General features: G+C 36.4%; 1 protein-coding gene across 1 annotated transcript in view; it reads right to left on the bottom strand.

The window, feature by feature from the left end:
* The window catches only part of WDR27 (WD repeat domain 27), a 90,516-nt gene that overhangs the window by 44,714 nt on the left and 20,183 nt on the right, over positions 1-25,619 (bottom strand). Inside the window, exons 17-22 of the mRNA XM_058802469.1 lie at positions 23,885-24,006; positions 23,180-23,313; positions 20,674-20,771; positions 20,246-20,367; positions 14,946-15,043; positions 5,127-5,229 (exon numbers count right to left, since the gene is read on the bottom strand). Of these exons, the coding sequence (XP_058658452.1) occupies positions 5,127-5,229; positions 14,946-15,043; positions 20,246-20,367; positions 20,674-20,771; positions 23,180-23,313; positions 23,885-24,006 (677 nt within the window). The remainder of the gene's footprint in view (positions 1-5,126; positions 5,230-14,945; positions 15,044-20,245; positions 20,368-20,673; positions 20,772-23,179; positions 23,314-23,884; positions 24,007-25,619) is intronic.

A 25,619-nucleotide genomic window follows, 5' to 3' on the forward strand; every position in this document is an offset into this window, starting at 1 on the left:
GCATCAGCAAAATTCAGTGTTAACACAGTAAAAAATTACAGACTCATAAAATTCAGTTTGAAAAAAAAAGTTGTTCAGTAGTAGTTAAATAACAATACATCTATAGGCATCAAAAAATCATCCTCCACCTCTCTCAGCTGCTAATCTGGTTTTGTGGTGGTCAGGTCTGAGGTGTACTGGCCTAGATAAGCAGTGGCCTGAACTGACCATAAAGCACACAAGAACAATTAATGTGCTCATACTCAGATAACTCCATGCTTCATAAAATAACCTACAAAAGCCAAGATTTTCAGCCATCTTCAAAGATACACCCAAAGAGACAGTGATGTAACAGCACACTCAAAGTCATGACTGTACAATCAAGAAAGCAATATTTATCTGTTCACTTCTAGGATAATGGGCCTAACAGCCAACCACATTACCAAGGAATCCAAAAAACCTCAGGCTCAAGACCAAAACAAAACTGTGTTCCTCTTTGGAAAGAAGTAGATTTTCTCCATCAACAGCTGGCAGAGAGGCTGTCACAGCCTGTCATTCATTCTCTGCTATGGATTTTGTTCTGCCAAGCAATGTCAGTCCTGCCTTCTCCTCAGTAAACATTACTAATGCTGTTTTCTCCAGATGTTTCCTGTTAAAGCCTATCTTAGTTAAACAGTACGGACACATAAGATAAAACTTGAGTAATATATAATTGAAATACCAATCACACTGGAAACCAAAATGCTTCAGATAGTTGCTACCACTGCTTCATACAATACATCCTGTTCTGCAAGCCCTCTGGTATGAAGTGTAGACCAAGACAACAAATTCAGTACAATACCAATAGCATACATTTCTAAAAGTAATTTTTCGGTAAAGAAAATATCTTCTTTTCTCCAAATAAAGTAATAAAGCATACTTCATCATATATCAAATATACCTAATTTAAACCTTAGTGATGCCTCCAAGATACACTCCCAAGAGATATGGAACAAAGCATTCTAGACTATTAACTAGTCCTATCTCATTCATTTATATACAACTACATCAGAATATCTTTGCCAACTCCCTCATTTGTAGTCTTTTACCTAGCATTATTAGTACCTAAAAAGTTCTAATGAAGTGGGCTATTAAAGGGAGAAAATCAACCACACAATTTTATCATTCACATTTGGGATTTCCTGAGGTGTTTCTTCTTTGGTACCTAGATAATTTTATGTAATTTTTAACCTAATCAGATGCAATTTTAAATCTTAACACACCACAGACACACAAGGATGGGAGGATTTCACATAAGATCAAAGCAGCTGATCACAACAGTAACAAACTGAAACAGGCCTCATCTAAACTCTTAAAGACAAGAGGAGAGAGGAAAGATACCATTGCTAATCTCGATTTTATAAGTCAGAACTGAGCCACAGAAAGACTAAGGTGGCTAATAATATATTCATGGGGGTTGAGAAATACAATCTTCTTGGCAATGATTACATTAGGAAGTAGTGCAGTGCAAGAGGAGTAGATGTACAGAGTGCTGGCAGCCCAACTCACAAATGTATTTTTTGGTAGTAAAGCATTACAGTATATTGCTCAGCAGCATTGATTTTTTATTAGGAATATCAATCTCTGTAGATACTTAAATTAAGGTATCAACTATAAACAAATTCTACAAATTCTAGTTTGTATTATGCCTGATGCAGGATCTTGTATCTGAAAATAACTCAGTCTGCAAAAAATATCAGGTCTGGGTTTGCATCCAGCCACCACTCACAGGTTTAAAAACTCTTTGGATTTGCCCCTGGACCAGCATCATTGCATAATGAGAACTTACTCTAAAACAAATTTTGCATGAAGGTTAATATTCAGGGACTCACAAGTGGTTATTAGACTGATGTTATGTATAAGAACCAAATTGCTTTATCCTGTCTCCTGCTACTCCTTTCAATGATGATGCCCTACAGGCTACTGCTTCAAGCTTTGGTGCCTTCACAGTTGGAAGGCATAAATTTAATCTTGAATTTAAAATGTGTTTCAAAGACAGCGTTGTAAGCAAAATCCTAGGCTTTGTTGAAAAGTGTAAAAAGAAAAGGGAAGAGAATTTCGTACATTACCCATGTGTTTTTTGCTATTCATGCAGCAACCTGCTATGCTGAAAAACTTCTGGGTTTGTGATATGGGTCAGTCTGTGTGAGCTATGAATACAGGCATTGAGATTCGGCATGGACAGAGAGTTTTATGTTAGAAAATCCAATTTCAGCATTAGGGTCAAAATGTGCCTCTTAGAGTCTACAGTTCAAAGAGAGCTAGTAAGAACGAGTCTGAAAGCAATTAAAGAGACAAATATTTATTTCTTCATTTCTGGAAACTTGGAATTTATTCATAGAGCCCTAAGGTCTTCAAAGACAAAAATTAAGTGTCTAATTAGACATAAAGTAAAACAGCTAACTAGAACTACATAGCATAGAAAGAAAATGAGGGTTTTTTATTATAAAAAGTAGCATTTCACACTGTCCAGATATCTTCTTACACTAAGACTTCTTTAGTCAACAGTTCTGTACAGAGTCCAGCAAAATGGAAATCTAAACCCAGTTAAGGTATATTAAGGTCCAACATCCTTGATAATATGGATAGTTAGAAACCTGAGATTGTCCACTTGTAAAATGGTTAGAAATTACAATATTATGTGTATTCAGTTAAGCAAAAGTCTAAATTCTCTTGTAACCTTAAGCTATTTAGGATGCAGAGAAGATTTGATATTAGAAATGTTCCCCTTTTATATTTGCTAGTCACAACTAATTACAGAAAGGACAATCACAGTCCAAAACCAGGATTCTGGTTACCTGTTTATCAGACCATCAGGTCCTACACAGGTCTTGGTAAAGGTTCTCTTAAGGAAGTCGGAGTAATCAGTTGGGGAAACACTTTCAACCCCAATTTACAGTATCTACAAGTCTCACTCTAGCATGCACCAGAGCAGTTCACGTAAAACCATGTGGCCACTTCAGCCACACAAAAGCTACATCAAGCTCTTATATAAAACAGGTCATACACCCTCAAAGTAGAAAAAAAGGCAGACAGAATTTTCATCCCTTTTTTTGCAATAACATATTTTGGGTTGCTGTTCTATGTCCTGTAGCAATGTGATTTTGCTATTATTCATTGTATACAAAATATTCCTCTTTGTTAAATGTTTCAGATATTGTGAAATACAAAAAGCAGTTTAGGATCAATGTCTCTCAATTGTATTCCAATTATGCCTTTTTTGGCTTTAATTTCAATCACATTTGTTAACCACAGTAAACTCCAAGATGACTGAAGATGCAGTTGCTTCTCAATGGAAAGGTACATAACCTATTTCCAGAATGCTCTTTTTGAAGATAATGCTTTGTGTCCACACTACTGATTTTTTCATGTAGCTTATTCCAATAGACATTCATTCATATAATCTTCAGAAATATGTGACTCCTTGATACTCTTAAAACTGTCCCAGTCACACATTAAGCCATCTGTCAGGATGCTATTAGTGGAGAAATATGAATGGACTATTCAGTGCAGCATTCAATTTTCTGTTTCAAAAGAAAGCACAAAAGTATATCCAGCCTCAACACTTCAAAGGGAAGCTTTCTAAAAAAATGCCTCAAAACTGCATTTTGTCCTAACAGTACAGTATAAGCAAGAAAAAAAACAACTCAGTTTTCCTGAGGGGACAGGAAGAACAATGAAAGTTCTCTACAGACACAGGACACAAATTATGCAAAATTCCAACCCAGGAGCCAGACTAAAAAGTATTGCCTGGCACTGTGCCTACCAGGGACCACATGCCAACTGGAGCAGGATGCATGCCAGCTATTCAGCTTCCTTTGATGACCCACCATATGCCAAGAATTTGGAGTTAAGACAAAATCATGATGTCTTTCTTTTCTTGAATCAGCACTAATTCCAAACAAATACCTTAGTGCAAAAGTGAAGACAAAAAGGTCTTGTGACTGCACCTATTTTTATACAACTCAAAAGCAACTTTAGTTAGTAGCCTCAAATAAATATATTACTATATCATATATATCATGATCTGAGATGAATATTAGATGCATTTCTTCACAGGCAAAGCAAAAAGCCCTTCTTTTGTACTGCAAGCTACATTTTGAAATGCTATTTACCAGAAACTTGAAAAATATGTTATATCATGAAAATGTCAAGAACACAACACCAATTGCCAAACATCCATCAATCTGCCAATAAAATCTCTAACCTTCACACATTATTTGAGCCAGTATTTCAAAACTAGCCAGAAGAGTAAATTCCTCTTCTGAATCTGAATTTGACCAGAAACTGTGTCATGTTCTGATGATTAACCTAGAAATACCTAAAATAAATTTCAACAGCATTCCTACCCAGCTGTTTTGAAAGGATGTATTTGCAATGAGCCCGACCTCAGTCCAGTTTCAAAGGCCTATAGTACAAGTTAGCAATCTTCCATCTCTTCACAAACAGCAAGAAAAACATTTTGCTGACATTGCAAGCATACTGAGTTAAAATTAGGTGAAAACTCAAAAAAGTATCAATACACATTTACTCAGGATTCATCTCTAAATAATTAAATTTTATTGACATTGATTCAGAAGAGAAACTGTCTAGGGAGAAAATACACACACAAAGAGTCTGGAAAGTACTAATTCCAGTTGAATGGCTTCTCATTTTTTATTAAGCTGATAGGTTCATTGGTTCATGGCTTTCTAGCCATACTAAAAGATTCATCACCCTGTATTTGGGAGCTTCAGTAAATTAATTTGTATTTGTTACAGAGTTCCTACTGGTCAGATATATATACAACACATAAAGCTGTGCTACAGGAAACACCATTCTCCTCATCTTTGATGGCACATGACAATTCAGAGTAAAATATTATGGAAACCTATAGAAACAATCTTTTAACAATTACTTTGAGTGCTAAGATTTAGCTGCTCTGGGATTTTTTGGACAAAATAATCATGAATCGTTTGTAACTGCTACATGTTAATGGACTATACAGAAGTATCATAGGTTCCAGTAATCCACATTAAGATGAATCCTAGAATCCTCTGAAAAGACTCTTTTAGATACAATGAGTAGGTCCTGTAGTTTAGGAGGAAAAATAAGCAAAAACTACTTACGTATTTGTCATCTGACCCACTGGCTATAAAGCGTCCACAGGGAGACACTGCAATTCCACATGGATAGCAGCAGCTACTGTGCCCTTCAAAACGACGTTCACACCTACAGAGAAGTTCCAGTGTTATTAACCCCAACTAAAAATTACCTCTTTTACAGCCATTTTCATGAAATCCTCCTGGTATCACGTTTTTCTCAGTCTACAAATTAACTATGGCAAATCCACAAATAAAGTTTAAATATATCGGCAGTAGGATTTTCAAAACTGGAAGACATGGAAGAAAGAACATGAATGACTAAAAATCAAATGAACAGACAAAACTGCCCCAGGACAATGACCAACCCCATGCTTTGGCCTTGTTTAGTTTACAGGGATAGAAACATGATTACTAATTAGAGAGGAAGAGCTGTGATGCCTATCGGTTAGCTAAGGGGAAGGTGTTGTGAAAGTCTGCTCCATGAAGATTTATAAATCTCCCTCAAGTTATTTATATCAAATGAAGACACAGTATGTGGAATCATGGCATAAATAATTATTGCTTGTTTTTCTTACACCCAAATCTGAATATTTCATCTTTGTTGCCTATTTACATTTCTATCCCATTAATTTATTGTATATGGTAAGTCAAGAAAGACAATTGTTGCAGACATTTTTCACAGAAATCCTTTCTTTCAGATTTCTGCATCTTCTGGGAAGCAAGGGCCCCAGAAAGAGAATGTAAACAATTGTTATCAGCTGCTGTGAAATGCAATAGGATGCACCTGTGATTGGTTCATGTTCCCATGTTTATAATTAAGAGCCAATCACAGGGCAAGCTCTCTGGAACACAGGGACAGAGAATTCTCTTGTTTTTAGATTCTTTTCTATTCTATTCTTAGCTTAGCTTAGCAAGCCTCTGCAACTTCTCTCTTTATTCTTTCTAGTATAGTTATAATGTATTATACATCATATATCAATAAATCCAGCCTTCTGATCAAGAAACAAGATTGTCATCTCTCTCACCCCAAGCGACCTCCTCAGGTTGCTGTAATAGACAATTTTCAAACATTCCAAAGTGAAAAATCTCTCTCTATCTATCTCTCTCTCTCTCTCTCTGTTTTATAACTGTAGATAACTTCTTACCTATCTGTAGGGATGGATTTAAAATTAATGCAAGGAATTAATTTCTTACTTTTCATGTTAATATTGCAAGAAGCATTGTAGAGTAAGTTTTAAATAGCTGAGCACACTTGGGCCATTTACAAATAATAATGTTTTTAATGAGTTGAAGATTAATATCCACCTTAAAAGCACCACATGCTTGTAAAGAACCATGATAGCTTTTCAGTCAGCACAAAACTAATGTTAAAAAGATATTATTTAGTGTTTTCCTTGATATGAAAAGATATTTTAATACAAGTTTCAACACCATTCAGACCTGTGATAGACTTCATTTCAGAAGTTTATTTTTTATACCTTTGAGGAATTATTTTAAAACAGACATATAATAACCTATATTCTTCTTTTGTCTGTATTATGATTACTGTCAACCTACTCTTCTCACAAAACAAATTCACATACTTCACCATAATGCAGATGTCATATTTTTTTTTAATGTATGCTAGGTCCAGGAACAAATTTGAAATAGTAAAATATGCTGCCAACTCCTGTGACATACACATTTTCCTGGCCAGTGAAATCACAGAAGCTAAGTAAATTCAGTCAACAGAACCTATGTGCAGAAAGCTCTAAATTTTTATACCATATTGTTCTGTTGCAGACACACATGTATGTGTAAGAATGTACTAAATGCCAAGCCGGTTTCTCCCAGGTAAAACACACATACTTAAACAAAAACACTACTTTGTGACAGATCTAATTGCTATCGCTTCTTAAAGCATAAAAGAGACACATTTGAATGCATGAAAATACACCATTTTATAGAGCCTAACTCTGAACTTTACTGTATTCTGTATAACAAAACTACTGGTATTAACAGACCTTTTGAGCATACAGTAACCAGACACTTCACTTCAGACAAGTACTATCCTGAAACTGCTAAAATAACCCAACTTAAGAGAACACTACAATTCAAGAGAAGCAACTTATGAAGATAGCCAATTACTTTGACTAAGATGTAGAAACAATTTGCAACTTCCTTTTTTCCCAAGATTATTGAGAGACTTTCAGTAACCAATGGCCACATGTGGTCTATTGACTAACCTGCCTCTGTTCAAGCTCCCTATTTACAGCAAAGGAGAATACTAGCTACCTCAGTCTCCTCAGTATTTTCTTCCTCAGTTAGGCATCCACACAACATTATTCATTGTGTAGAGTAAACTCATACAACTTAGCCTCAAGTCTCAGTTGCAATGTTTGCAAATTTCAGGGAAATTTTTTTTTCTGACTGCCTTTTCATAGAGAATTTGAGGAAAAAAAATCTCTTTAACCTTATACTTGTGAGATACAACAGCAACATCTGAAAGAAATTTCTTCATGAGAAAAATAAGCAAAATTTATATCCATTGTCCCTTTCAAAGGTGTCTTCAGGTTCACCATTCTTCCTTAAGTAGAGGACTGGTCATCAGGACTACTTCTAAATGTTTAAGACCTCATTGTCAGGGCCTGCAAAAGGTAATTTCCTCAATGGGGTCTTCTTCACAGAAGAGACTCCTAACAAAACACTGCAAAAAACATCCTTTCAAAAGAATCACCTCAGTATTTGTGACCAATAACTCAAATATTTCAGCTATAAATAGAGCCACAAGAACTAACAGGATTCTAAGGTTTTCACTGCTGTTTTCTCTGCTATACAACAGCAGTATAAAGCAATGTCTCAGTCAAAGGATAGTGCTCTTTTCCTTGTGCTAGTGCAGCTGCAGTAATAACCAATACCCTGGATTCTATTTTCATAATTGTTTTCTTATTCAACTTTTCTATTATATCAGGATATATGTTCCATTACAGGTTCAGCTACTTCCCCAACCTCTCAAAATCCTACACACATTTAAATTAAAAAAAAACTGATTCCAATTAAATTTCCCACAGAATTAAGTAGAAATTTTGTTACACAATCTATTAACTCCAGATATCTACAGGTATCACAGCAATGGGGAAAAAAGTGGACAAAAAATCATAGCATTATTAGAAAGATACTATGTGTATGATTTTAACATATTTTAGGGATTGTCTTCTTTCAGGCTTTTTTTTTTTAATTTCTATTTTTTTTAAAGTAGCAACAGGTGGTGATCCAAATTATTTTGGACATTGCAGGTTTTATGTGGCCAGCTGGCATGCTCTCCAGCCTCCTAAGAATGCTTTTCTGGTCAGAGCTTTTCAGGGGTTACCATGACAAACATCTGGTAATTGCATGGGACAGCAAACAGCCAAGTTTTCCCTATGTTCTTCATTGTACATCTTTTAGTCTACATTCCAAAATATGTATCTTTTTATGTTGCAAAAAAACTTGAATAATATTAGAAAAAAAAGTACTATTTTTTCTGTCTTTGGAAGAGAAAGATACTGGAATGTGTGTCTGCTTATAAAAAAGAGAATACTCTCACAAAGAAGTCTATTTCGTTCTACTTGATGCATTAAAAAAAACCCTGCAAACAAAAGTTTGTGTTTTGGTTTTTTTCTTAAACCACTTTCATTTATAATATTACTTTGTGCCAGTGCTCTGATATTTGTCCACAGACTCTTCAGTACCAGCAGATCTACTGAGGCTCTGCAAAATGTGAGTCTAACTTGACAGTAGGAGTAGCAGCCACCTTAGATGTACTGAACAGGTGGGTTTAATTTCATTATTCCAACACCAAACCCTTCACATAGGAGCTCCTGATGTTTTCAACATAGCATCCAGCAGGGACCACATTCCTGTGTTCCCCATCCTCTATACTTTCATGCACCTCCAGTCCCAAACTTGGAGTAACTCCAGACACTCTTTTATCCCTCAGAATCTGGATAACTAGACTCAAAAGCTACAAGGGAAAAAAATGGCAAACCATGGGATCCTCATGTTCAGAAGAAACCAAGAAGCAACTAAATTTGAGTATGTATATATTTGTATCTTGCTAAGGATTATGTCAAGCAACTAGTTCACAGTGAAGATGCAAACTGAGAAGTATCTCAAAATTCAAATTGCATGTCTGATTCTACGGTCTCAAAGTGCAAATGTGAGAAAAAGTATGAGATGAGTTCCCTGTGGCTGTGGGAATTCTGCTAAAATATGTTGCCAGCAGAGCTTATGATCACAAGCTCCTCCGGCACAGCATCATAACACTATTTGGAGATCATAACATAGTGGCACAGCATTATAACACTATTTGGAGATTTTGCCCTAATGTCTAATACTATCTTCATACTACTGGTAGATTCTTTCAGAGCCTGAAGGAAGGTGAAACTGATTTTCTCTGGGATCATACATCAAAGCATTATTGTGCAGCTGAGTATTCAGCTGAAGCAATTCAGTATGTGCAGGTAGTTCAATATTCCTCAAATCTTCACTGCAGTCCAATAAGCACCCACTGCCTTTTTTGGTTTTTTTTCAGGAGATGAAAAATAGCTGTTTCAGTAGCAAACAGCATAGTTCAACAGCTGAACTTCCATTTCTCAGCTGATCAGAGTGCAAGTCAGAGGCAGGCAGCTCCCACCACCACAGGTGTTAGTGGATTGGGTATTGGGAGCTCTTCCTAATACCTTGTCCCTGCTAGTTTTATTACCTGCAACAGTGATCTAGCACCTACTACATCTGCCTCCTCACACTACCACAGCAGCATCCCAGAGTTCCAAACTGGGCTGTACTAACTCTTCCCTGCTCTCTCTGTTTCTGGCAGCATAGCACAAGTGTCCCTTTCCTGCCTTTTAAATTAATTTTCAATTCCAACTGTTATTGTACATCTTGCTGTCTTAGTCAATATCACATCAGCTTCCCTAGCAAGTTTCCCATACCCTATTTCTTCTGTGGAAAGTAAAGAAAAAATGCTATTTTCATAGAATCACAAAGTGACATCATGGTTGAGGTTGTTAGGCAACTTTGGAGTCATCTTATCGAACCTCAGTGCTCACATAGAACCAGTGTGGCCTCACCAGTGCTAAACAGAGTGAAGGTATCACCTCCCACAGCTTGCTGGCAACACTCCTCCTGATACCGCCCAGGACATCATAAGCCTTCTTTGCCTCAAGGGCACATTTCTGGCTCATGTTCATCTTGGTCTCCTTTCTGCAAAGCTGTTTTCCACCTAGTTGCCCACCTCAGCATATATTGGTGCCTGGGGGTTGCATTTGGTGCCAAGAGGACTTTGCACTTCCCCTTGCTGAACTTCAGATGGCTTCTGCCAGCTCATTTCTACAGACTTCTACAGCCTGAAGCAAGGAGCAGAGTTCATGGGTGGGATTCCAAGGCTGGTCAGGGCAATTAAGGCCCAGTGAAGCAGTGAGGGTCCTCACAGTGCACCTGGTTACTTGACTAAATATACATCTGAAAATCTGATGTCAAGCCAGGTCACACAATTATTGGCACAAAGAAGGATGAAGCTTTATTGCATGATGGCTTTAGCCATAATTTACTGATGAGCAGGGAAGGTCCACATCAATGTCTAAAAGCTTTATAGGGGGTCTGAAATCTACCTGAGGGAAAAAAATTTTACACTACTTCACATTCTAAAACCTCTCTTGAGGAAGAGGAATGACCCATGCAAAAGAAGCTGCAGAAAACTGGACACACAATTTTTCTCATTATCATCCAGTCATGAAGATATCTGTATTCATGTAACTTTGCTAGTGAATGTGAGCTAGTGATACTAAGTGTTTAGTCAATATTCTAAATGCATTTAACGAAGTGAAGGGTGCAACTCTCTGAATTTTTAATTTTCTCCTAATAGAATGAATGAAATTTCCTTTCTTCTGGACATTTCAAGCACAGAATTATGTAATCTGCAAGTGGGAGGAAGTGAGAAATTGAAAGGATTCAGACTGGTAAAGCAGAATTAAAAGCTGTCATATGAAATTTAAGTGACATATGAACATATTAAAGTAGCTGGTATTTAGTCTAGTCTGATACTTCCTGTTGTTATGAGTTTACTGTGTAAGGGAATTGAATGTTTATTAATTCCTAAGTGTCTACATTCTTTCTATGCATTGGTTTTACAGCACTAGGATGTCAAAGTACATCTCACTGCCCTATATGTTCATGAGCACAGCCACTAAACACAGGCAGGACTGGCAAACAAGGAGGCTTAGTGTACTGGAATTTTCTGATATATCTGGCCTCTGTGGCTTAAAGGACTCAGCAACTTGTGTCATTCCAATCCAGACTTTTCTGAGATATTAAATTTAATTGGTGGAGACAACAGGTATGGCTGAGTATAAATCAATGCTAGATTCCTGACTTCAGTAAGAGTAGCAATGTCTCCAAAATACATTCAATACACACAGCAGTATGAGAAAGGATGGTAACGTTTCTTGTGTCTTACAGATGAATGAGTCTACAAGGTTTCATCACAAAGAACTCTTCAACTCCTTCAAAAATGTAAGAATGTATTAACTTTTTGCACCTCCTGATCATTAAATGCTTTTCTGAGTCTTTTTTGGGAATTTTTGGGAATCCTGAACCTTGTGACCATCTCATTCAGATTTCCACAGCATCTCAGCCTAACTCTTGTGTTTACTGCTTTCACCTTGGACACAAGAGAAAGTAATTTTACTTGTTTTCCAAGAGGTCATTCTTTTAGACAATATAGACTGAAATTGCTCTTCAAAATTTCTTGGAAGTTGGTCAAAGGTCATTATCTTACTCTAAACTATCTATTCATATGGTCTCATAGCTCATTATCCTAACCTGGAAGAAGAGTAGCCATATTTTTCTTCTTCCAAGAAAAAGTATTTTCCTTGCCTTTTTATTCCTAAATTGGCTTTGTAGATCATCTGGAGCTTTTCCTAGCTTTAGTTATAAATGAGGAGAATGCAGGAGAATTATAAAAAATATTCAAAATCTTCAGATGAAACTTTACAAATCCATGCATTTCAAAGCAAATGGAGCAGGAGTCTGAGTAAATCCAAAAGACACTAGCAGTGTCCAAGATTCCCTCATTCATTGGCAAGATGACCTGGCTGTGTGAGGTTGGCTGACAACATCAGAAAGTTAAAATGTCTTTTCTTGTACCACCTTCAGAGGAACCCATGAGACATTCTGGCACTCTCTGAAGGAATCTTGGAATTCCTCCAGATCATCAATAGTGAAAGAGACAGACAAATTCACAGCTTTATCCAAAAAATATGATGAAAATTGAATTTGCTAAATAATTTCACCAAATTCAAGAACATAAGAAAAGTTAAATTAATTTTCATTGGAAAAAAAAATCGTAATTTGATAAGACAGGTTGAATAGCAAAATTTTTGTAGAACTCAAAGCAAAAATATTCATATATTCAAAACTTATAAAGGTGTAGAGCAGGTTAGCCTGTTTGAAGATTTAATCTGTGCAGATCAAAAAAGAACCAGAGCACCCTGCTATGATTCCACAGTCAATTCTGAGGAAAGGAATGCATGTCATATGAAAAGGAACCACCATCAAAGAAACTGAATAAAAAATCTCCTAAGAGTCCAAGGGAATTGTGCAGTTATTCTGCAAATTATTTCCCATGCTTTCAACAGCAGCTTTGAAGAGCGCTGTGCTAAAGGGATTTTTCCCCCTTATTTAATCAAAATGTTGTACTTAACAGAATTTTTAAATAAATTAACAATGGATAGATTCTCAAGGGCAACAAACAGATTAAAGAAAATCAAAATAATTTTTGCTGTGGACAGCTAGGGAAAATATTTAGAACAAAATCAACAAAAAATTAAGTGGAGATCTTGGACTTAGTGTTACTATCCACAACCCTGCAAACAATATAAATGAGAAGGTGGACTTTCCTTTGCTATATTGCAAGAACACTGGACAAACCCTATTCTGGTAAACCCAATGGAAAAACAAAGGCAGGTCATTCCAGGGGGACTGGAAACTGTTGTTGATGCACCAACTTTACAAATCAACAACTTTAAGAGATTAAAGGTACTGGCCCACCATAAGGTTGCTTAGGAACTAATCTCTCCTGTAAGTACTCAAAAGTGCAAGGGATGGACCGGATTTGATTGGACAAAATCTATGAACAAGAAAAACAAAAAAAAAAAAAAAGTGTTCAGTGCGTGTAACTATAGTAGAACTAACACTTCAGCAGAGACTTGTTCCAAGTTCAAGCAGACCTTTCCAAACCTAGACATTTAAAATTTATTTATGTGAGAAACACCTGGTGAACACATAGGAAAAATTGAACAGTTTTACTCCTTTTGAAAACTCAGGAACAGATTTTAAAATATAGAAGACTCAGTCTCTGGTCTGAGCAATGGCAGAAAATTTCATTTTAAAAAATGTGGTTTGTCTTTTTTTCCTTGAAAATTGCTAATAAGAGAAAAACAATTATTTATTTTTTTCTATTTCTTCTCCACAAGAGTTTATACTACTGATCACTGTGTAATGTGTAACAAACACACACATACACATAGTACCTCACAAGCACCCTTAAAATATCTGTCATTAAGGACTTGAACTACTTTTTTGAAGCTTGGCTAATAGAACACAGCGGATACTAGAATACACTGACCTAGCCAAATTAAATATACAGCAAGAACATACATAAATTTTCTCCTTCTTCTCAAGACATATTCATTTAATTGATTGCCCAGATTTTACACTTTAACTACTTTACCATTCACTGACTTTACTTATATTAGTATTTAGAAACAAAGAGACAGATAAGTGATCTGTGAAAAGCTTTCTACTTTTTCATTACTCTTCAGCAACACAGTTTGAGCAGCTTATTAGAAAAACATAAGAAGGTAACATATTCCAACCCAGCAGTTTCTAGTTTCATTACTTTCTGGCATTGAGTGAAGGTAATACAGCAATGATTTTGAAAAGAACACATATGCCCCCTATAGATTTAATGTATTCTTACCACAGAAAGATGGAAATAAATGAAAGGTTTATTAAGCATTGCCCAAATAGAAAATTCAGTACTAGAAAAATTATATGACGTCTTTCCATAGCTGTGTTTACATACACAGAAAGCAAATAGGAAATTGTTCTTCGAAGCAAAAAATCCTCCTGCCCAACCCCCTTTTCTTTTAAACATAATTCTTTTGGCCTCCACAAGAGAGCTTGCCCCAGGTATTACTTCTCCTGAGCAATGTTCCCTCCTTGATGTTCTATTCATTTGTCCCAAGGTTTTCTCAAAATTGAAAGGTGTTTAGAAACAGTGTAGCATTTAATTCTGAGTTTATGGTAATGTGTCATGCAAACTTATAGCACTACATTTATGGTTTTAAAAATGTTGCTGCAATTGGCTTATATTTTAAAAGATAGATCATAGATTTTACTTATTTTAGCAGTAATGGCATGCTGTTTTGGAAATACCATTAGCATTCAGTTCAGGGCACCACTATATACACACACACACACACACACACACACATATATATATATATATATATATATATATATATATATATATATATACAATTAGATCTACAAATGTGGGTAAACATAGATGATAAATCATAAAATAAATCATAAATATTTAATGGCTTCCACATAACTAACTATAATTGAGGAATGAGCACTTTGCTTGGTCTCTAAAAACTAGTAAACTTCAATTAACTTGTAGCTCTAATTCCACATCAAAATTTCTACTGGTATATGACAGCAAGTATGAATTCTGAATAAAGATAAAGCATATAAAGATAAAGCGTTAGCAAGATAAAGATAAAGCTTTTTATTCCAAGGTACCTAATTAACTCTTACCTCAGTGTTCTTAAATCCCACAGTTTGATGCCATCACCTGCAGCTGTGGTCAGGAAAAGGTTGTAAGCTTCAGGTTGCTGAGTGCTGTAGGATGATCCCTGTAAAACAATAAATCAGTTTCAGGTGACTATTCTCTATGGCATTAATTATTTATAGAATCATAGAATATCTTGAGATGGATGAGATCCATAGGAATCATCAAGTCCAGCTCCCTGCTCCTTGCAGAATTATGCCATATGATTAAGAGCATTGTCCAGATGCTCCTTGAGCTCTGAAAAGCTTGGTGTTGGGACCAAGTTGGGACTGGGGAACCCAGTCCAGTGACCATCCATCCTCTCAGTGGATAATTTAGTCCATCTAAGAAACAAACAGTAAATATTTGTTAGATTATGTGAAAAAAAGCTTGTCTGCACACATGCAAAGGAGCAAAGAGGAACAGCATGCGAAGACCATGTAGAGGAAGTCCCATAACCCAGGCAGAGAAATGGAGCATGGCCTTGGCTCCTCCCAGTGCTGTCCCAGGACAGCCGTGAGCCCTTTGGTCCAGGGGTGACACCCACCAGGACAGTCAGTGAGACAAGTTATCTGGGGCATCTCACGGACTGATGGGGATTGCTAAAATCGGGGTATGGGATCCATTATGTGAAGTAGGGGAAGATCTTTTTGTGATTGCACAAGACATTATGGGATGTTTAGGGAAGAAAACAAGGGCAGTGAAAGGGAGGGAGCAAAGGTTACTTCAACAATTAATTATAAGACATTGTTAGCCCTGGGCTAAATGTCCAATTCCATTGACTTCAGTAGCAATTGCATTCATTCATGACAAGGCTAATTTTGGCTTCATACTTTTAAATAATTAAATCCAGTTTTAAACCTCTGATAATTTAACATCCACATTGGCAAATCCCAGCCTTTTTTCTGGCTAAATACTTGTTTCTCCAGGGAATCAGATTGAAACAGTTAAAACACTTTCTTTCCTTTCCTTACCATTCACTTTCTTGATTTGGCTGAACACATCACAGAAACCTCAAGGTAATTTCCTGCAATCAGTATTTGACTGCCAGGAATCTCCTATTCATTATGAAAGCTGGTGCATAGCTTGCTATAAGAGATTAATTAAAATGTACTGTACAACACATTTCCCAACAAAGTCTACACAGTCTCACATTAGGTCTGTATAAATAAAAAAAAGAGTAAAGCAAAAGACAAAGATAGTAGCAGTCCAAAGGACAGTATTCATTAAAAGTTACTGAGCACCCTTTTTTGTGTCTTTGAAATATTTGGTCACCAACCCTTGACTCAGCCAGCACTGGTAACAAGAATCCAAAACAAGAAGTTCTACAGACACATACACATTTACTTTGTGCATTACTCCTTTACTATAGAATACACAGAATACAGGGAAAAACTAAAGCTAAGAAGTGCAATCCATTTGTACCTTCTCTGCCCTGAAATTTTGTCAGTAATATACTTTATTAATACATATACTTGTATCTTCAAATGACATTGGCTACTGAATATTGATATAAAAGAAAAGAAACTATATACTTGTTGGGATAATATGCGAGCTGAATTTTATTTATCACTTTGTGTTTTTATAGCCCATCAATTTATGATAATCTATTATTTATGAGAATCTGATGCAGAAAGTAGCAAAATCCCACACATTCTTGAAACTATGCTTTCATTCTGATACACAAATCCCTTTCTTCTGCCCTATCAACCTCCTCATCCACCACTGTAATCCCTTCTCAGCTTCTATCTAGATTAACTATATTGCAACCTGTCATGGTTTGGGCCTGGCACAGAGCCAGTGCCCCCATGAGAATACCCTCTCCCTGGTGTCTGCTGTGAGATGTGACCAGGAATAAGCAAAGCAGGCTCCAGCTTAGAAATAAAGAAAACTTTATTACCTAAACTACAAGAAAAGAAGGAAAAAAACCTATAAGGGAAAAAATTGAAAACCTTACAAAAAGCACTTTCCCCCTCCCCACCACCAAAATTTCCCAATCCGATACATTCCCCCAAATCACCAACTGCCCAGTCTGGCACCACCCTTTAGAATACTCAAACTTCAGTCCATGAAGAGGAGTCCTTCTTGCACCATAGGCTTTCCCTGGAAACATGCTGAAACCTCATGTGCTTCCATGTCACTCGGCACTGCCCAGAAAGTCCTTTTGCCATTGTGACATCTTCCTTCCATGCCCAGTGCTCTCACCACTGTGCATGGACCAGAGCTGCTTTTAGGGTTGTCTTTTAAGGATGCCTTGTCTCACTCCAAAAAGGCACAGTCTCTGCTTTGGGACATCTGTCCCCCCCATTTTTTCCAACCCCCTGGGGCCGAGGGGTCTCCACAATGAACCCTCCTGGTTCTGAGGCACTGCCTCCCCCTAAATGCAGTCTCTGTGTCACAGGAATAAAACTGAGTCTATGGCTACACAAGAAAAGTCCAGCCAAAAGGCCACTCCAATCATCTCTCTCCCCACTCAGCCAGGCTTCTCCACATCCTTCGGGCCAGGTCCTTGTCTCATCTCATCTCTTATCTCCCTTCTTATTCAGCTCTGAGGAGGATCAGCATTTTTGCAAGGTCCCAATCATGAAAGAAAGGGGTTAAACATTTCAGTCTCTGTCTGTCCCAGAGCTCCGGCACTCCCACACTCGCTGCTGCTCCGGCCGGGCACCTCCTCGCTGCATTCCCCCCCGGGCCGGCCGCTATCAAATTCAGACGCCGGCTCTCCTCTCTCTCTCTCCTGGGGGGGGATGGCTGCCCGATGTCTCTTGGGGCTCCTCCACCCTTCCATCCTCAAGGGCCTCCTCAACCCCCACCTCTGTCCAGGCCCAGGCCTACCACATGGCTGCCCCTCCCCCGCCCAGCAGCAGCGGCTGGACGGGGGAAGGGCAATCCGACCTCCGTCCCTCGAAGTCCCAAGAGAGCCTCCTGGAGCCGAAGCTCTGCTTTTAACCCCTGTGTGTTCTCGGAGGTGTGTCCAAACCCCACTGGCCACATCAGGTGCCAATATCAAAATCTGAGCATCCATTGGTTTGACCACAGCATCCCAGAATTCTCACTTCTTCCTGGTCAAACCACCACATAAGATTTGGCCTCAAGAAGGATACCGTTCTATAGAATCTCACTTTCCTTCATTAATTCCTTATAAGCACCATTTATGTCATCCAAGGATTGCAGCTGGCTTACGCTAAAGGCATGTATCGATAGATATATAAGAAAGCACTCTGTACCTTCTGGTGATCTTATACATTTGCTAACATTGTAACTCTGGTTAGGAAAAAGTTTACTGACTGAAACTTCAGTTACCCATTATATTTTTCACTCTTCACATCAAGTAGACTTCCTAACTAATGGACCAATGAATTTTGAAACAAAAGTGTCTGAATAGAAAATTGAAAATTTTGCTGTTTCTGTGCAAATGAGTGTACTCTAGAACTGTGCTAGCAGAACACAATACCATCCAAATATTTGTGGCTCACAATGACAGTTTTCTGTTCAAATAATATGTTTTGCACCATTAAAAAGGCATTATTAACACTAAAGCTCTGAATCTTTGTGATCTGATCTCAAATTGCCATCTATTTCGATATCTCATATGTTCCTAAACTCTAAGACAAGAAGATGATTTTGATATGTTATTCAATTCATTTTACTATGTCTCTTAAAATTCAGTATAAAAAGCAATGGACTGTTATGATAATCTTAATCAAAACACTAAAGGCTGAGATTAATTTCATACACACTGGCAACCGCAAACAATCTCTAGAACAGATCAAAAGAAAAATTTAAAATCTAAGTCATTACAAGGCAAATTATATATACTTGTTTCAGCTGTTTTTGTCTAAAATCAAATATAAGAGAACATCATGCTGATCATCTAGGCTTCCAGGATATCCTATGTATTTTATAATTTGCTAACAGGTTTCTCCAACATGTAATTGGAATATAATTTCCCTATAATCTACCACAACCTCAAAATAGATTTGGTTTTTCATTAATTTAAAGAGTAAATTTTATGATTATGCCCACTTAACCATTATCCAAGTGGAATCACAAAAGAGTCTTGGAACATGAGAACTGATTTGCATGAATCTAAAGAAGAAAATGCAGTTCAAGAATATATATACTGCAATCACAAATGAGTATGGAGTCCACACAATGAGACTAGGAATAATCCAAAGGAAAGCCTTCATAAATTTTGGGGTGTAGGCACTGGATCTTCAGAATGAACTGTTTCTCTCCACAGGTTTGTTTCCATTGAATCGTGTCTCATCACTAGAGAACCTTAGATTCCAGTGTGTTTCATACTTTGAACATGATGTAGTTTGCACACAGCATTCTGCACATTTTTATAAATCTAATTTGCTCTAATAGTTTTAAACTACCCAATGTAATAAAATAGTTTATGTGTAATTTTCCTATTGACTTCTCTAAAATACTAGTTTTATATAACTGAAAAAATAGAGAACTTTGATGTATAATTGTCCCCCAAAATGGTCAGTTTTCTTTGCTCTACCACATAGGTTTTATTCCCAAATGAGTACTTGCCCACAACTTTAGAGTTTTTCTTGATTAAATAACCTGAAGGCACTAAGCTGACCCAGCGAAAAGAAAAGCCAGAACTTTAAACCTATATGTGTTAAAAACAGTACTGAAATAGTTGGCACATTTTTAAGTGTTTTACCAGATCACATCTATAAGGAAAACCCACAAAGAGTTCTACAACAGTAATAACAAGGATTGTTTTAAACCCACAGAAGCAAGGACTTTCCAACTGGGAATGAAGCACCACATTCAACCAGACCTAACACAGCAGGCATTCCAGAACATATGCTACCATAAAAACTACAAACATTCAAATCAGTCTTCAAGGAAAAAAAAAGAAGAGCAATGATGAGGGGTTTTAAGTCATAGTACTGAGAAATTATTTTTTATTGCTGCTTCCAAAGTTTCAGAATAAATCACACGGTGTCAGATTGAGCTTCAGAAGAGAACACTTACATAAGGAAAAATTCCTGTTGAACTACAGTAATGCATTTTAGCACAAGTAAGGCAAAAGATAATAAACACTTCTCTAATAGCAAGATGATTCAATCAGTCCAACTGCTCCCTCCTTTACACTAGAGAACAAATGAAATCTGTATGGACCTATCACACAGACTCATGTTCTTGCCCTTCCTCCCCAACATATAAAAACTTACTGATTACTACCAATTCTACTTTTAGCCTCTGTCTTCTTTGTTGATGATGTTATAGTGGTATTAGAAATAAAATGCAATAAAAAATGTACCTTATTTTGGCAGATCTGATGGATTGATCTAACATGAGCTTCCTGTATCACTGCTGTGCTGCAGCCCGCATTGAGGTCAAAAACTTCCAACGCTCGGTTGCTGCCAGCTGTAAGTACAATATCTGTACAGTTCTCTGTGTTAAAGTTAAACTTATTCAAAGGTAAAAGAAAACATATAAACAGATTAAAAATACAGATAAATAAACATATATATAAACTCTGTTGTATTTATTGCTCTATGAGCAACAACAAAACTCTTACAGCACTAAAAATTTATGTCTAAGGATGAAGTTCAACATCACAAAAAATTACAAGTTTTTGCTCCAATAGAAAAGGAGTAGTAATTCATCAAATGCTACTTACTTTAGCTGATGTCCATGTCATTAAGTCCAAAGAACTATCAAGAAAATAAGAAATACAAAGGATACAAGAATAGAACTCATTTACTGCTGAAAGGCTGGTAATCTCCATTGCTGAAGTCATGGGAAATTTCTGTACCAATTTGCAAACACTCCTCTGTTTGTATCTGCAAAGAATATCAAATCAATGCTTCTGTTAATGAAATTGGTTACGATTTGTATACACCCACCCACTGGAACCACAAATCAAAATGCTTTCTTTCATTATTAAAAATTAAAGTGACAGATCTTTTGCCTTATTGTTGAACTCCGTTAAAAACTTAGTAACCAAACTCATTTAGATGAAAAACAACTCATGATATTCATATACAGAAGACTGATTTTCCATCAACATGAAACACTAAAATAATCCTGTATGTATACTGAAAATGTTGAAGAGATTAAAGTCTGTCAAGTACCTATGTTCAGAAAGCAGATATGCCACGGGTTTCAGTGTACCATTTAATGTGCTGATGATAGGGCAATCAGGAGGAAAATTAAGAGAAAACAGTGAGGATAGAATGAAAACAGTGAGGAAAAAATAATTTCCATTTAGACGGGAGGAGAATAAGGGACTGATCACACAGTACCAAAGAAATTTTGCTTCCCAAGAAACACAAAACATTTTAGGGTCCTGTGGGTTACCTGCCAGCTCCATGCAGAGGTGGCAAACATGCCAAAAACTCTAAAATGGCTTCAGACTTTTTTATTAGACAACAAAAAACTGCATTGTAATTCAATATAATTAGAAGTTTCTGTTTACTGAAATATATCCACATAGGCAACATGGATCTATTCTTATAGTAAACAGAAAACAACACTCCATGGATATGGATATGGATATGTGGGGCAAGAAGAGTGTGATTTTCATAGAAGTCACCTAAGGAATACAGAGTCAATAACAACTGTACTGGGTCTGGCTGGGATGGAGTTAATTTTCTTCATAGTGGCTTGTATGGTGCTGTGTTTTAGACTTGAGGTCAAAATAGCATTGATAACACACCAGGGTTTTAGCCATTGCTGGACACTGTCTGCACAGTGTCAAAGTAACTCCTGTGTAACAGTTAATATCACACTTGCATTTTAGCACATCTGTCTAATGAAAGTGCAAAAGTCCATGCATGATGTGCTATAGGAATCATTACTGTTTCTTTCCAACAATGCTAAAAGTTTGCAAAACTGAGATCATTTGACAAAAGCAATATGGTTGTCAGCCAGATCTGCTCAAAAGAAAAATGCTTAGTGACTTGGTTTTTGCCTTTCATTGTTATTCTCTAACAATGATCTGCTGATCTTTTCAGATGGACATCAGAACCACTTTAGTAGTGATGGTGAAGCAAAAGATAATAAATATACAGTGTTTTGCAATTTGATCCAAGAATCTTTTGTAGTTTCCACAAGTACTTTATTCAAATAAGCTAAAAAATAAACTGTACTAGACTTCAAGAGCAAATGATTTATTTCTATTTTCGTGTAAATCTACCCAAGCTAACTTTAAAGAAGCCAGCTGATAAAATAGGTACAATCTAATGAAGGCAGTATGAAGTTTCTTCTGGTACAATTTACCATGCTGAAAGAAGCTGATTAAAACAGTTAAGATTTTCCCAAATGCAAGAACAATTGTTTGAATTGGCTGAAATACCTTTCATCTACACTGCAGACTACTACACAGATAAATACCTCACAGGGCATGACATGGGTACAATTACACATAGAAAGAAAATCAACCAAGAGTAAACTGAGATTCATAAAATACAAGTTATGAGAAAACTGAACTAAAGTAACAGAGGGAGGGGGACATAGAAGAGTACCCATTATTAAAAAATAAAGAGGAATTTTATCATGTTTAAGAATTTTTTTTGACACAATGCATTTGCTACATGTCCTGTATATCTTCAATTCAAAGTGCAACTCATTTAAAATTCAGGCAGGTATTGTGGACACACTGAGCTGGACACTGTACATTCGTTCTTGTCTCTTAGAAATTGAAGTTTATGTAGCAATTTGTGTTACCTTTTTATTGGTTTATTAATATCCCCATAAACTAAGAATTAACAAGTAAAACAAACTAGGTAAGCAGATTATGGAAGAAAACTACTACATAATTCTGTCTGACCATTTAACATTTCAGTAAAGTTCCACATACCAGGTTCATGCCTCAATCCAGGAAAGCACTCCTACTCCTAAACATATTTAAGCTTGTGCTTAGTACATTTTTCTTTGCAGCAGCAAAACTACAAAGGAAATAGAGGAAGAAAATAGACCAGCTTTTTCCATCTAAGGATGCAGTCTAATACTGACTAATATCATCAACAGACAAAACATACCATTCACAATATCAACTAAGACTTCAGTATTGCAGCCCTAATTTTTTTTGTTCTTCCATTCAAAAAAAACATATTTTGGAAGTAGCTTTTACTATTTTTTTCAGCTTTTTATCTTCTGTAATAGTTTTTCCCCCTCAGCTCACCTCAACACACACAAAATTGTAGATCAAACTTTACAAGAACCTTCACTGGTCTGTTAATGAACTCACCGTTTTAGGTCATCCTTGGTTGTGTCTAGATGGAAACTTAAGAGATGAAATTCAGCTCCACAACACAGCAATATAAATGTATCTATAAAATAAAACTGTGCAAAGCGTACAGTCTTATGGAACTTCTCTTTACCCTGAAACATAAAGGAATTTGTGAAGAATGGAGTCAAACATAAATATGTTTTTGTCTGAGATTCCTCGTGTTAAGGCAGAACCTCCCTGTCATCCTGATCATAGGCCAGGAGGTTAAACTCTACAGCGGCCCTTCTTATTTTTGACATCTATTACTCTGAAAAAAACATATTTAATTCTGCTTAAATTAGCTGGCAGTATATCTGTAGTCAATTGAACCTAATACAATCTAGCTTCATACTCTGAACTTCTTTTTGAATTGGGAAATGGACTAAAGTCAAGCAAAGCTGAGCCAATGAATATACTACATACAGACCAGACGATAAAACCAAAACTTCCAGACATGTCCACTGGGATTTTTTTTAAACAAGGTTGATTTTTTCTGTTCCTAAATTATCATGAGAAAAACCTAATTTGGAGTCAATGGAGATCACCCAGATCATTATATCAGTGGGAGTAGTAGCTCTCAGTAGCCCTAGAAATTGGTTCTTTCTACAAAGCTTTTAAAACAGAAGTAGATAACAGTGCAAAACAGTGTTCTCTGTGTCCAAATGAATGGAAGATTCCAATTACCAGAATTAGGGCAGGTTCCTTATTGCAGGTTGACCAGACCCTTAAAGTTCTGTCTTCTGATGCAGAAACTAACCACTTCCTGTCATGACTCCAGCCAACAGAGTTAACTGCACCATCATGACCTAATAAAAATAATGTCTTGCATTAATAAATTTCTCTAGAGTTACTTGTATTGTTTTAATATAATTATGCACAACATTAAAATACATTCTAAGTACAGGTTTCAAAGGATTGGATTAAAACTGGTAACAGTAAACCAGCTATTGAAATTTTCTTCCACCAAAAAACACAGAAAATGTCTCTCATTAATGAACAGACAAAGATAATTCCAACTCTAATTTTTCAAAGTTATTGGAAGACCACTTTCAAGAAATATCCTTGAAATAAAATTGAAACAAAGATTCAGTACTGGAAAAAAAATCTGAGTATTATATTATAACGAAATTCTATATTAAACGTGGTCTGGAAACCCCTTAAGACATCAAAAAGGATTGAAATACTTCGGGGTTTTTTATTAACCTTTTATTCCTGAGCTAGCTATTTTTGGCATATAAATAAAATGAGCATGCCACTTCAATGTCTTGTTAAAAACAAGATCAGAAACTTACAAAGAAAGAACTTTAAAAGCCAGAAACAATAGTCAAAAGGTAAAAATATTAATTTGATCCAACATTATGTTGAAGCTGATAAAAAAGATCAAAAAAGAACATGCCAATCAAGTTTTACAGACTTTGATGCATGTTACTGCAATTTGTCAGATGAAGTCTGATGAATTTCATCTAGCCTTAAAACATTCAAAGTTCTTATGCTGCCCTCTTGTGCATAGTTTATCTTTACTCAATGAAAGTTTCATATTAAAAAATGGTTTGCTTTAAATTACAGGAAGGCTATTAAATATATCACAGCAATTGAGATATTTCATTTTGTAGACATATATCTACAAAAATTCTTATAAATGAGGTATTTTAACTCCCAGTTACCAAACAGCTGTAGAATTTTCACCAGAAAATTGCACAGGCACTGCACAAATACACATATAAGCACTATTCTTATTTTGTTCACAACAGAAAGATTCATTTAAAGGCTTTTATTTTCTGAAAATATTTTAAAGCCTTGAATAATCTGCATTACAGGAAAAAAAAAAAAAAAACACACAACACCAATCAAACAAACCAAAAAAAAAAAGAAAAGAAAACCACAAAATACAAAACACTTTTCCAAAGTAGTAAGGAACCTTAGGAAAATCTGAGGTTTGGAAAATTGGAAGAGCCACGCAAAAAGCTTAAGAATCTCTGCTCTCCAGGCCCCAGAGTCCCAAAACACAGTGAAGGAGATGCCAGCTGGCTTGAAAGAGCCCAGTAAAATTCAAAACAGGCATTACACAAGGCTCCCCAGCCCTAGAGCACATTGAGAAGAATTAGCAGCCGGTTTTGTAAAGAGACACATTCAGAAAGGCCATGCTGGCTGTAACTCTTTACAGCTGTTCCACATCACCTCACTTCACTATGGGACACAGACACCTGAAGAGTCACCACTGAAGAAGAATGCAGAACTGCTTAAAACTGTAACTCAACCCTTCAGGGAACAAGGCTGAATAAATTAGGCTAACAGCAAAACTGTTGTTATACCATTCCTCTGATGCTGCCTTAAACAGCCATGACTTTTGATAAGCAGCAATATTGAGATGTTAATGCTGTCTTGAAACTGAAATTTTTTAGCAGAATAGATACAATTT

This window comes from Ammospiza caudacuta, chromosome 3 (assembly GCF_027887145.1).
Source record: "Ammospiza caudacuta isolate bAmmCau1 chromosome 3, bAmmCau1.pri, whole genome shotgun sequence".
Classification (NCBI taxonomy): domain Eukaryota; kingdom Metazoa; phylum Chordata; class Aves; order Passeriformes; family Passerellidae; genus Ammospiza; species Ammospiza caudacuta.